The sequence below is a fragment of the Tachyglossus aculeatus genome, chromosome X1 (assembly GCF_015852505.1).
Source record: "Tachyglossus aculeatus isolate mTacAcu1 chromosome X1, mTacAcu1.pri, whole genome shotgun sequence".
In the NCBI taxonomy this organism is placed as follows: domain Eukaryota; kingdom Metazoa; phylum Chordata; class Mammalia; order Monotremata; family Tachyglossidae; genus Tachyglossus; species Tachyglossus aculeatus.
The window spans coordinates 38,917,145-38,930,723 of NC_052101.1; the positions used below are offsets into that span (position 1 = coordinate 38,917,145).

The following is a 13,579-nucleotide window of genomic DNA, read 5'->3' on the forward strand; positions in this document are numbered from 1 at the left end:
TGTGGGTGTGGATGCGGAGGAGGCCGGGCCGTGCGGGGCCGGAGCCATGTCCCGCCGCACCATCGCCCAGGTGAAGGTCCTCGATGTGCAGAAGCGGAGAGTGCCCAACAAACACTATGTAAGGCTGGGCACGGGGGGCACCGGGGGGAGGGGCACGGGGGGCGCCGGGGGGTGGTATAAAGGGGGGCCGGGTTGGGGGGCGCAGGAGGGGGGGTGAAAGGGTCCAGGCCGGGGGGCGCAGGAGCGGTACAAAGGGGGGTCCAGGCCGGGGGGCGCAGGAGGGGGCTAAAAGGGTCCAGGCCGGGGGGCGCAGGAGCGGGAGAAAGGGGGTCCAGGCCGGGGGGCGCAGGAGCGGTAGGAAGGGGGGTCCAGGCCGGGGGGCGCAGGAGCGGTAGGAAGGGGGGTCCAGGCCGGGGGGCGCAGGAGCGGTACGAAGGGGGGTCCAGGCCGGGGGGCGCAGGAGCGGGATGAAAAGGGGGTCCAGGCCGGGGGGCGCAGGAGCGGGAGAAAGGGAGCCGGGTTGGGGGGCGCAGGAGGGGGATAAAGGGGTCCAGGCCGGGGGGCGCAGGAGCGGCGTAAAGGGGGCCGGTTGGGGGGCGCAGGAGCGGTGTAAAGGGGCCCGGGTTGGGGGGCGCAAGACGGGTAAAAAGGTTGCCTGGGCCGGCCGGCGCAGGAGCCGGAGAAACGGGGCCGGGGGGCGGCGGAGGGAGGGGGGCGCGCAGGCCTGGTATAGAGGGGGCCGGGCTGGGGGGCGCAGGAGGGGAATAAGGGGGGCGCAGCACCGGGATAAAGGGGGTCAGGGACCCGGGTTGGGGGGAGCGGGACCGGTAGAAAGGGGGGTCCAGGGCGGGGGGCGCAGGACCGGAATAAAAGGGGCCAGGATGGGGAGCGCGGGAGCGGTGTAAAGGGGCCCGGGTTGGGGGCGCGGGAGCGTTATAAGGGGGTTCGGGCTGGGGGGCGCAGGGGCGTTATAAAGGGGTCGGGTTGGGGAGGGCGCAGGAGCGTTATAAAGGGGTCCGGGCTGGGGGGGGGGGGGGCCGCAGGAGCGTTATAAAGGGGTCCGGGCTGGGGGGGCGCAAGGGCGTTATAAAGGGGCCTGGGTTGGGGGCGCAGGGGCGTTACAGAGGGGGCTGGGTTGGGGGGCGCAGGGGCGTCATAGAGGGGGCCGGGTTGGGGGGGCGCAGGGGCGTTACAGAGGGGGCCGGGTTGGGGGGCGCAGGGGCGTTACAGAGGGGTCCGGATTGGGGGGCGCAGGGGCGTTACAGAGGGGGCCGGGTTGGGGGGCGCAGGGGCGTTATAGAGGGGCCCGGGTTGGGGGGTGCAGGAGCGGTGTAAAGGGGTCCGGGCTGGGGGTGGGGGGGCACAGGAGCGTTATAGAGGGGTCCGGGCTGGGGGGCGTAGGAGCGTTATAGAGGGGTCCGGGCTGGGGGGGGGGGGGGCGCAGGAGTGGGGTGTGCAGGAGCGGTCTAAAGGGGCCCGGATCGGGGGGCGTGTGGGCCAGGGGCCGCAGGACTGGAGACGCAAGCCAGGTCTAAAGGGGTCCAGGCCGGGGGGCTCCGGAGGGGAATAAGGGGGTCAGGGTCGGGGGGCGCAGGAGGGGACTAAGGGGGTCAGGCCGGGGCCGCAGGAGCGGTAGAAAGGGGGCCGGGTTGGGAGGCGCAGGGGGGTAGAAAGGGTCCAGGCGGGGGAAGGAGGGGGCAGGATGGGAATAAGGGGGCCGTGCCGGGGGGTACAGTTGGGGGTTCCGATCCAGGTTTGGGGGGGGAGGGCGACTGGTAATGTGGCACTGGTGAGCTGGGGGGGCTTGGGCGGGGGGGCTCACTGGGGCCTCCCGGACCCCTGCACTATTTTCTGAGCCTTCCTCCAAGGCCGGAGCCAATGGGGCCCCCTGGGGCCTCATCTCCAGGAGTTGGGATTCCTGGGGCGGCCTCCGAGTAGTAGTAGTAATAATAATGATAATGATAATAATAATAATAATAATAATAATGGTATTTAAGTGTTTACTAGGTGTCAAGCACTGTCCTAAGCGCTGGAGTAGGTGCAGGGTAAATCGGGTTGTCCCATGTGGGGCTCACAGTCTTAATCCCCATTTTACAGATGAGGGAATTGAGGCATGGAGAAGTGAGGCTTTGGTTTCTCATCTGTAAAAATGGGAATAAGGTACTTGTCAGCTGTGTGACCTTGGGCAAGCCACTTCACTTCTCTGGGCCTCAGTTCCCTCATCTGTAAAATGGGGATTAAGACTGTGAGCCCCAAGTGGGACAACCTGATCACCTTGTAACCTCCCCAGCGCTTAGTACAGTGCTTTGCACATAGTAAGTGCTTAATAAATGCCGTCGTTATTATTATTATTATTATTACTATTGTATCCCCCAAGCACTTAAAACAGTGCTTTGCACATAGTAAGCGCTTAACAAATACCATCATTATTATACCGGTTATCTCCACCATTCCCATTTAAACTGTGAGACCCGTGTGGTATAAAGGTGACAAAGGACTGTGCCTGACTGGATTTCTTTAGCCCAGTGCTTGGCACATAGTGAGAGCTTATCCAACACTACAATTATTGTTATCATATTATAATAATAGTAATAATAATAAGGAGGTGCAGGATGACTGGGGGGCGGGGGGGGGGCTTCTCTCTCCGCAGTCAAAACCCTCCTAAAAGCCCCCTCCTCCTTAATTAGTTTCTACTTTCTTGATCCTGTCCACCCATCAGCTACTTTAACACTTATGTGAGTATGTGTTTTATGCCTTTTTTTAATGTTGCTTGCATTTCTCCATTAGACTAAACCCTCAGGGGCAGGGACTCTTGTGACCCTGACTCTTGCTTCTATTAGATATTTCTGAGTGCTCGGTAAATCACTCTGCAGACAAAGGACATCCAGTAGCAGTGTTTATGGGTTTTAAGGGGTAAGCCTGCTACCCCTTTAAAACAGCAAACAATAATAATGGCATTTGTTAAGCGCTTACTATGTGCCAAGCACTGTTCTAAGCGCTGGGAGGGAATAACAAGGTCATCAAGTTGTCCCACGGGTGGCTCACAGTCTTCATCCCCACTTTACAGATGAGGGAACTGAGGCCCAGTGAAGTGACTTTCCCGACAAGTGGTGGAGCCGGATTTCGAACCCATGACCCCTGACTCCCAAGCCCGGGCTCTTTCCACTGAGCCACGCAAATGAGGTGAAGAGGCAGACGGAGTGGCAAGCTTGGTGCCTCCTCACTCTCCACGACAAACTGCTCAAAATAAATTCCGGAGGAGTTTCCTCTCCCGCAAGGCTGGTGAGGTGTCACTTCGGACCCTTTCATGGCTTGGGGAATCTGGATTCATCGGAGCCTTGAGGGTTGGCATTTTGTGGCCAGCAAGGAACCTACCTGGGGTTTAGGAACCCTTCATGGTTCTTAGAGAAGCAGCGTGGCTCAGTGGAAAGAGCCCGGGCTTTGGAGTCCGTGGTCATGGGCTCAAATCCCCGCTCCGCCAATTGTCAGCTGTGTGACTTTGGGTAAGTCACTTCACTTCTCTGGGCCTCAGTCCCCTCATCTGTAAAATGGGGATTAAGACTGTGAGCCCCCCGTGGGACAACCTGATCACCTTGTAACCTCCCCAGTGCTTAGAACAGTGCTTTAGTAAGTGCTTAATAAATGCCATTATTATTAATTATTACATTAATCATATAGTAATTGCTATATATTATATTGATATTATTAATATAATATATTATATTAATATTATTAATCTATTGTATTAATAATTATAAATATTGTTATTGCTATTATTACTATTAACGTTATTGCTATTATTATTATTATTAGGTCTGAGAGCGGTCCCAAAGGCTCTTTTGGGCACTCTCTTGGCCATTTTCCCCTCTAACAGCTGTTTGTTGGCTTCCAGCCTGACTCCAGCACTTGCATTTATGAAGCATCTACTACGTGAAAAGCATTCTGCCAAGTGCTGCCCTCAGCCATTAGGGAGTCAAAAACAGGCTGTGAGTTTTTGGCAGAGTGGCCGGATGGGGTGGGGGAGATCACGTGGAGAGGAGCGAGCATCTTGCAACATCCTAATATTGCGAGGGTCAGATCGTTGCTTCCCCTCCCTCTAACAGTCATCTGAACTGGATTAGATAAAATCATTTCAAGACCACTTAAATATGGGTGGGGGACCTTTCTAGGAAATTGTGGGCTGGATTGGGTCCCTGTTTGAGGAGGGAGAAGTGTGATAGGGACAGGATTACCCATTATGCATGTGAGTCCCTACAGTGCCAGATTAGAGGATTTGGTAATTCCTGTATCTTGGCACCTTCCATTTGAGTTTCCTGAAACGTGCTGTTGCAGGTTCTCAGGGCTCAGTCAATCCATCAGTTGTCTTTAAACTGTCAACTGTGAGCCCTCTGTTGGGGAGGGACCGTCTCTATATGTTGCCAACTTGTACTTCCCAAGCGCTTAGTACAGTGCTCTGCACACAGTAAGCGCTCAATAAATACGATTGATTGGTTGATCACTTATGTGCAGAGCACTGTACTGAGTACATTCTAACAGATTTGATAGACACTTTCCCTGCCCGTAATGAGGTTCTAGTGTAGAGGGGAGGGAGAGTCAATCAGTCAGCTGTATTGAGCGCTTACTGTGTGCAGAGCACTAAGCAGTGCGGCTCAATGGAAAGAGCATGGGCTTGGGAGTCAGAGGTCATGGGTTCAAATCCTGGCTCCACCAATTGTCAGCTGTGTGACTTTGGGCAAGTCACTTAACTTCTCTGAGCCTCAGTTACCTCATCTGTAAAATGGGGATGAAGACTGTGAGCCCCACGTGGGACAATCTGATCACCTTGTATCCTCCCCAGCGCTTAGAACAGTGCTTTGCATATAGTAAGCGCTTAACAAAAGCTATTATTATTATTATTATTATTACTAGACTGTGAGTCCACTGTTGGGTAGGGACCGTCTCTATATGTTGCTGACTTGTACTTCCCAAGCGCTTAGTACAGTGCTCTGCACACAGTAAGCACTCAATAAATACGATTGATTGATTGATTACTAAACACTTGGGAGAGTACAATATGACAATATAACAGACACATTCCCTACCTAAATGAACTTGCAGTCTAGAGAGGGAGTTTACAGTCTAGAGAGTCTTTTCTGTTACCCAGCTGTTGCCATTGGGCATTTTCTTTCCCCCTCTGGACTGTAAACTCATTTTAGGCAGAGAATATGTTTGTTATATTGTGCTAACCCAGATGCATAGTACAGTGCTCTGCACACAGTAAGTGCACAATAAATACTATTGACAGACTGACTGATATTAACCAGTAGGTGTGATATTGTGGTGCATAGGGTTGGGTAAGATTGGGTGAGGGGCTGCTCTAGGACTTCACAATGGGCACCATGGCTGCTGCTTATCAGGCGCCTCCTCTTCCTTGTCCACCTTTCCCTCCTCCCCTTCGACCCTCCCCTTCCTCTTTGATCCTCAGGTGGGTCCCATGGGCCGTCTGAGATGATGGTTCATTCTTTTGGGGGCTCTGAGGATGAAATGATGAGAGGAGGCTCCCGGGCCTGTTCCTGGGGTGCAGTGAGGGCAAGAAAGGCAGCTTTGGCATTCTGCCAGCAGTGGGCAAGAGGCCAAGCCAAAATCTTTCTTCCACCTCTGCTTCCTTTTGGGTTCCAGAGGACAAAAAGTTGTGGGGACAAAGCCGAAGACCGTGAGTCCGTTGTTGGGTAGGGACCGTCTCTATATGTTGCCGACTTGTACTTCCCAAACCCTTGGTACAGTGCTCTGCACACAGTAAGCGCTCAATAAATAGGATTGAATGAATGAATGAATGATGACAGTGGGCCTCGCGCTTACGTAGCCTGTGGGCTTAGTCTCCTCTGTCTCCCACTGACCCCTTTCCCACATCCTTCCTCTCTCCTGGAATTTCTTCCCCCTCCATGTATGACAGACCATTACTCTCCCCACCTTTAAAGCCTTATTAAGGTCATATCTCCTTCAAGAGACCTTCCCCAATGTAGCCCTCTCCCTTCTGTGTCTTCTGTGTATTTGGTTCTGTGCCCTTTGGGCCCTTGGTATCCACCCCACCCTCAGCCTCAGCACTTACGTATATATCTGTAATTTATTTATTCTACTCTCTCCCCCTCTAGACTAAGCCTGTTGTGGGCTGGGATCGTTTCTATCAACTCAGTTGAATTGTAGTCCTTCAAATGCTTAGACCACTCGGTACACTTTGCACACGAGTGCTTAATAAATATTATTGATTGACTGATTCGGTGTCTGTGCTCCAAGTTGGAGGGGAGGAGAGGGTTTAAACCCAGAAGGAAGCAATCTGGTTCTAGTGTACTTTTCTAATAAGGGTCTTTGCTTCAGAGACCGTTATCAGAGAATAGAGAAGCAGTGTGGCCCAGTAGGAAAGAGCACAGGCTTTGGAGTCAGAGGTCATGGGTTCAAATCCTGGCTCCGCCGCTTGTCAGCTTTGTGACTTTGGGCAAGTCACTTAACTTCTCTGTGCCTGTTACCTCATCTGTAAAATAGGGATTAAGACTGTGAGCCCCACGAGGGACAACCTGATCACCTTTGTATCTACCCCAGTGCTTATAACAGTGCTTTGCACGTAGTAAGCGCCTAATAAATGCCATCATTATTATTGTTATTCAAAGCCTGCAGGAATCCAGGCCAGGTTCTCAAACCACCTCTTCATCATAATCTGAGCCATAAGCCTTGTTGCAGAGCCCCACTTTTGCTGGGTGAGCTAGATTCTAGATCTCTTTTAGACTGTGAGCCCACTGTTGGGTAGAGACTGTCTCTATATGTTGCCAATTTGTACTTCCCAAGCGCTTAGTACAGTGCTCTGCACATAGTAAGCGCTCAATAAATACGATTGATGATGATGATCTCTTCAGGAGCCTCTCCCCGATTCCTTCATAGACTGACTTACTCTCCTGCTGGAAATCTGTGGGTGCTTCTCCATGTGGAGAGGCAGAAGTGGGAGCAGTGAAGGGCCCAGGGCTGCTTTAATCTCTGAGGCCTTTCTGTGGTCTGAAGGTTAATGGGGCTCTTTTGGAGTCCAAGACTAAGGTTGACATCTGTAGCTTTATAGGGGCTGAAACCTCTTGTAGGCAGGAAACGTATTTGTACTGTAATCTCCCAAGCGCTTCATCTAGTGCTCTGTACATAGTAAGCGCTCAATACATATGATTGATTGTCTTTAGAGATTGGGAATAAACACACAACACTGGTTCATCCCATGGAATCAGGATTCCTAACAGTTCCAGGTGAGGAAGATGGGAGCAACTTAGTTTTGCCGTAAGTTCCGCATTCTAGGCTCCAAACTGTCACCCATCTCAGCCAACTCAGGGTAGATGTTTAGGGGGACAGTGCTGTATCTCACAGGACCGGAAGCCTGCAGTCATTTTCTCTTCAGTTAAAGCCCTGCCTAAAGATAGCCACGTAATCAATTAGGATACACAATCAATTAGGATCTATGTGTGCGTGCATGGAGAAGCCAATGAGTCTGACTCACAACCAACAGTCCCCTGTGTGCTTTTCAGATGTATGGCCTGGCCTTAGGTTTCCATTCTGCCTCAGGCTCTCAGTCCATCTGATGTCTTTGTTTGAGAAAGTACCCCCTTTTCTGCTTATTCCAGGGCAGGACTGTCCATTTCCTACTGCTGCTGCCAAGCCATCTGCAGCACTACCCTGTCGTTTGAGGTTTTTGCCACATTTTTCCAGCCCTCCCTGTTCGAAGCCAGCCTGTTTCACTTCTCCATACTGCCCTCCTCCATTCCTTGCATGTGTTCAACCCAGCAGAGCTCAGTCAGTCAGTCGTTTTTATTGACCGCTTATTGTGTGCAAAAGACTGTATTAAGCGCTTGGGAGAGTACACTATAACAGACACATTCCCCGCTCACAATGAGCTTACAGCCTGGAGGAGGAGAAAGACATAAATAGCTCAAGCTAGGCCAGGGCCAGATCTTCCAGCCATAAAGTTTTTCTCCACCCTTGTTCTATTTTGGGGAAGACGAATCATAAGCCCTTTATCGTTAATGTCAAATTATCTTGTACTAACAAGAAATTCAGTGTAATGTGTCTTGAAGGTGGTCACTGTATATTTACCACCAGAGAAGCAGCATGGCCTAGTGAATAGAGCACAGGCCCGGGAGTCAGAAGGACCTGGATTCTCATCCCAGCTCTGCACTCAGAACAGTGCTTGGCACCTAGTAAGCACTTGACAAATACCATCATCATCATTATTATTACAGAGGAAACAGACTTTAAAATAAATTACAGACAGAGGAAATAGATATTTGCAAATATGTTGTGGGGTTGGGGTGAGCATCAGAGTGCTAAAGTAGGATTGTCAGGGGTCTGACTTCATTCCAGCTTCCCTGTTTGTGATCTTGCCTTGCCATTTGATGTTGCATATTTTCTCAAGTCAAGTAGTCAGATGGGGGAAACAGGTTTCACAGCTGTAGAGAAAATTCGTCACTTTGTTGGCACTTTTTGGCAGTCTTCCAAAAGATGTGCTCAGCTTCCTGATTCTGTTTTCTACTTCCTGTCTGTCATAGCATCATTGGTCATTGTGCTGCCTGGGTCATGGAATATCTGCTGTTACTCACATAACTGCTTTCCCCACAGAACTTTTCTCTGGAGACACCAAGATGGGAATCAGGCTTAAATCAGGAGCTTTCCTAATGGAGAGTTGGGAACTCTGGAACAGGAAGAGAAGGTGCAGGGGAGGAAGTTTACGTAATTTAATGAGTGTCTGTTATGTGCAGCACTAGGGGAAAGGCAACAGACGTAAGAAATGCAGTGTAAAATACCATCATACCTTTGTCCTCCATCTTTCCCGCCCTTCGTCTTCCTGCTTTTATTTGTCCTCTTTTCTCTCCTGTCTCTTACTGCTGGTCTTAATTCTCTGTGTAATTCCCCATTCTCCTGTATTGCGGTTGCAAAAATCAATTATTTGATTGACTATGGCATGTGACTGCATTCTAGATTGTGAGCCTGTTGTTGGGTAGGGACCGTCTCTATATGTTGCCGACTTGTTCTTCCCAAGCGCTTAGTACAGTGCTCTGCACACAGTAAGCGCTCAATAAATACAATTGAATGAATTAATTTAACTTTAAATTGCCAGTAGATATCTGGTTGTGTGAAAGGCTTCCCTGCTGCGTACTGAAACAGTGCCTTGGTTTTTGTTAGGTCTACCATCAACCCATGATAATTGTGGCATTTGTTAGGTGTTCTCTGTGTGCCAAGCATTGTACTCTGCTGGGTTAGGTCGCTGAGTGGGTTGTTGCCATTTCTTCAGTATTCTTTTCTCGTCAGTGGTGAGGCTGAAGCCCTCTTCAGCTTTCAGAAGTGCTGTAATATCATGTACTCGGCCAAGTATCATCTTTAATGGTGTGAAAAGGTTCTTGATCATGTGGTGGCTTGCAGAGCCGTGGTTGTCTTCTGCTTGGGAATTCCACCACCTGTAGCCGACATTCTTGAACCTGATTCACACAGTGCACGTACAGGTTTCTTTAAGGCTCCTTTTTTGGCCTGAGGTGCTGCAAGGTGTGGTGGTTAGGCAGCGTGGCTCAGTGGAAAGTGCCCAGGCTCTGGAGTCAGAGGCCATGAGTTCAAATTCTGGCTCCGCCAATTGTCGGCTGTGTGACTTTGGGCAAGTCACTTAACTTCTCTGTGCCTCAGTTACCTCATCTGGAAAACGGGGATTAAGACTGTGAGCCCCCCATGGGACAACCTGATCACCTTGTAACCTCCCCAGCGCTTAGAACAGTGCTTTGCACGTAGTAAGTGCTTAATAAATGCCATTATTATTATTATTATTATTGTCATTATTTTACTGCAAATAGACTTTTTCATCTCTTGAGTCATTTGCATTGACCCAATCTCGGTGACTTTGCCTGGCCAGAGTCAATGTCTTTGTGGCTTTCTGGTTGACAGTATCATGGAGAGATTCCCTCTCAATAGTTATACTGAAGATTGTGACTGCAGTTTCTTGTCCAGCAGTGGAGAATCCGAATCATCCCACCATACTGTGAAGCTAAAATTTCTCTTCAGTTTTACTAGGAGCTCATTAGCAGCATGGCCTAGTGGATAGAACATGGGTCTGTGAATCAGAAGGACCTGGGTTCTAATCCTGGATCCCCGACTTGTCTGCTGTGTGACTTTGGGCAAGTCACTTAATTCCTTTGTGCCCCAGTTATCTCATCTGTAAACTGGGGATTGACTGTGAGCCCCATGTGGGAAAAGGGACTGTGTCCTACCTGATTAGCTTGTATCTACCCCAGTGCTTACTACAGTGTCTGGCACATAATAAACGCTTAGTAAATACCTTAAAAAAAGATCTTCAGCAGATTGACCAGAGGACTGTGGCAGGCAATGAAGAGAGCCGAGTGACAAGTCAGCATTTCTCCCTTTCTTCTTGAAGCAGGCATCTAATTACACATGCTGGACCCTCCTGTTTTACTTGTTTATCACCAGTTCCAGAAGCGTTTATAATTCTTTCTGACTTGAACTACAAAATTTGAAAGAAGCCTGGCTCTTCACCTTTTGACAAGGTCCCTATTCTTCATGAGAACACAGTGGAGGGTGTGGTCGGAAGATAATTTAGCTATTATTGATCGATGGCTGCTATTGTTTCTCGGTGGTCTCAGAGGATGAAGAGCAGAGCCTCTAGGAAAGAAGCGTATCCAGCCTGTCTCCATGACTCCTTTGTTTATTGTGGAGTTTGGTTTCCCTCAGGGCTGTAGTGTCCACCCAGGGTCTGCCTGGCTTGTAGGCAGCCTGGGCTGTTCTGTGTCAACTACCGCACATCTTAGAACAGTGCTTTGCACATAGTAAGCACTTTATAAATGCCATTATTATTATTATTATTATCTCACATCTTGTGCTCCTTGATGTCTGGAGCGTAAGAACCCAGATCCTCTGACTCCCAGGAACCTGCTCTTTCCACTAGGCCATGCTGCTTCTCAAAGTGAACAGGCAATTTGATTGACAGCTCTAGTCCACCAGTTAGGCTTTCTTTGTGTCTTTGTATAAGCATTATTGATAAGCATGAAAATACCTTGTACTTTGGCCCCCAAACAGAAAGAATCCATTTCTAAAGTGACTATCTTAAGTAAAATATCAAGTATAATGATCATACCAAAAAAAGTCAGAATCACTCAGAAAGACAGCCTAGAGAGAACAGCAGAAACTGGCTTCTTAAAACCTGTAGGATTAAGGGGATGACACCTGTGTACCTGTTTTGTTGTCTGTCTCCCCCTTCTAGCCTGTGAGCCCGTTGTTGGGTAGGGATTGTCTCTATCTGTTGCCGAATTGTACTTTCTAAGCGCTTAGTCCAGTGCTCTGCACACAGTAAGCGCTCAATAAATACAATTGAATGAATCTCTTTAACTCCCTCCAAATCCTGACTTCAGCATCCTTGGAAACATTGGTAACTGATAAAGCATCCATAGATGGGCTAACAGGGATACCACTTAATCGATTGATTGATTGATGATTGATTGGGAGTCAGAGGACCTGTCTGCTGTGTGACCATAGGCAAGTCACTTATGGTCTCTGTGCCTCAGGTTCTTCGTCTATAGAATGGCTATTGAATATTTGTCCTCCCTCCCTCTTAGACTATCTCGAAGTTCCAGTCTGTCAAATGAAGAGAACCGATGTCTCTGGGATATTTAGGAGAGAAGCCTTCTATCTCATGAGTTGGGGAAGGGGCAGAGGACTTCGTTTTAGGGTACCACGGACTTAGCTTTTCTCCTGGTTTGATTCCTTTGTCCATCTGGAATTGGAGCACTTGACTCTCCAGTGGCCTAATTTGGCACCCTTAAAGGCTCTCCAGGACAGTGTGCAACAAATGCTCCTAGCTGGCCAGGTGGACATCAACTTCTGCTCCCCTCCTTTGCCCCCAGAGCAGCATCAAGTTCTCCCAATGTTCTTGGAACTGCCCCTTCCTCTAATGTCCCTCACCAACTTGTCCCTCGATCACTGCAGCGGCAGCCTCTAGCAGTTCCCCTTCCAGCCTAACCACTAAGTGCCATTTGTCACACCACTGCCCTACCCAGAAGCCTTCATCTGATGGAGCATGGGTTCTTTTCTCCAATTCCAATGTCAAAGTTGTCCCCAGTGGACTCCATTCCTTTTCCTCATCCCCTTCCACCAATTCAGTTCCAGATCTACTAAGGACATTTGAAAACGTCTCCCCGCCTTCTCCATGTCTCATAATAATAATAATGATAATTATGGTATTTATTAAGCAATTACTATATGCCAGGCACTGTACTAAGCGCTGGGGTGGATACAAGCAAGTCACGTTGGACAAAGCCCCTGTCCCGCATAGGGCTCACAGTCTTAATCCCCATTTTACAGATGAGGTAACTGAGGCATAGAAAGGTAAAATGACTTGCCCTAGGTCACACAGCAGACAAATGGCAGAGCAGGGATTAGAACGCATGACCTTCTGCCAGGCCAATGCTCTCTCTACTAGGCCATGCTGCGTCCCTCATGTGGACAAGGTCTCATGTTCATTCATCTCCATCGTTCTGTGAACCATCTCAGTCCTTCAACCTAATCCAATCCCCACAAGCTCTGGGTTTAATGCAGGATAATTGGATTGAACACAGTCCCTGTCCTACAAAGGGCTCACAGTCTTAACCCCCATTTTCTGATGAGGTCACTGAGGCACGAAAAAGTTGTCACTTGCCCAAGATCACACAGCAGAGAAGTGGTGAAGCCTGGATTAGAACCCATATCCTTTGACTATCACTAGTATCACTGTCAGTAGTAGCGGTGGTAGTAGTAGTACTTATTGAGCACTTACTGCTAAGTGTTGGGAGAGAATGCTCATGTGGGAATTAGATATGGTCTCTGTCCCTCAGAAAGCTCACAGTCTAAGAGTACAAATGGGGAGAAAGGACATGTCAGGAGACAAGCACATCAGGAGAGATGAGACATTAAAACACAGTACAAACAGACAAAATAGGCCAAAAGTCCTGGCAGGGGTATAGGAGTCCGAGAGCTTATGGGGGCAGCTTTTTTTTCCCCTCAGTGAGTATGGAGCGTGCCAGAAGCAGAAGCCCTCAGTGGCGGGCAGGAAGGTGGTGGTTAATCACAGTTCTTTTCTCAGTGGCAATGGAAATGACTTCAATGTCTTTCTTGTGCATAACTGTGGTAATTAAGTGCTTAGTATGTGCCAAGCACTGTACTAAGCTCTGGATTCGATACAAGATATTCATCTTGGACACAGTCCCCGTCCCACTTGGGGCTCACCGTCTTAATCCCCATTTTACAGATGAGGAAAATGAGGCACAGAGAAGTGAGGTGACTAAGGTCAAACAGCAGACAGCTGGATTAGAATCCAGGTCTTCTGACTCCCAGGACTGTGCTCTTTCCACTAGCCCACACTACTTCTCTGCATATGTTTGCTTGCCCACTCCTTTTTCCTAGGAGCTTCCCTGAGGGTGGAGGATACCCTGGAAACTGGGGCACCAACTGAGGCACACATCTGGTCGTCTCTGCAGGAACCTGTTACCACCTGGGCATTCAGCCAGTCCTGCCCATTGGCTGTGCCAGCTCCCCAGAGCTGGGG

General features: G+C 49.6%; 1 protein-coding gene across 1 annotated transcript in view; it reads left to right on the forward strand.

Moving 5' to 3' along the window:
• SH3PXD2B (SH3 and PX domains 2B) overlaps positions 1 to 13,579 on the forward strand; it is an 85,993-nt gene continuing 72,414 nt past the window's right edge. Inside the window, exon 1 of the mRNA XM_038740007.1 lies at positions 1 to 118. Within this exon, the coding sequence (XP_038595935.1) occupies positions 47 to 118 (72 nt within the window). The 5' untranslated portion in view covers positions 1 to 46. The remainder of the gene's footprint in view (positions 119 to 13,579) is intronic.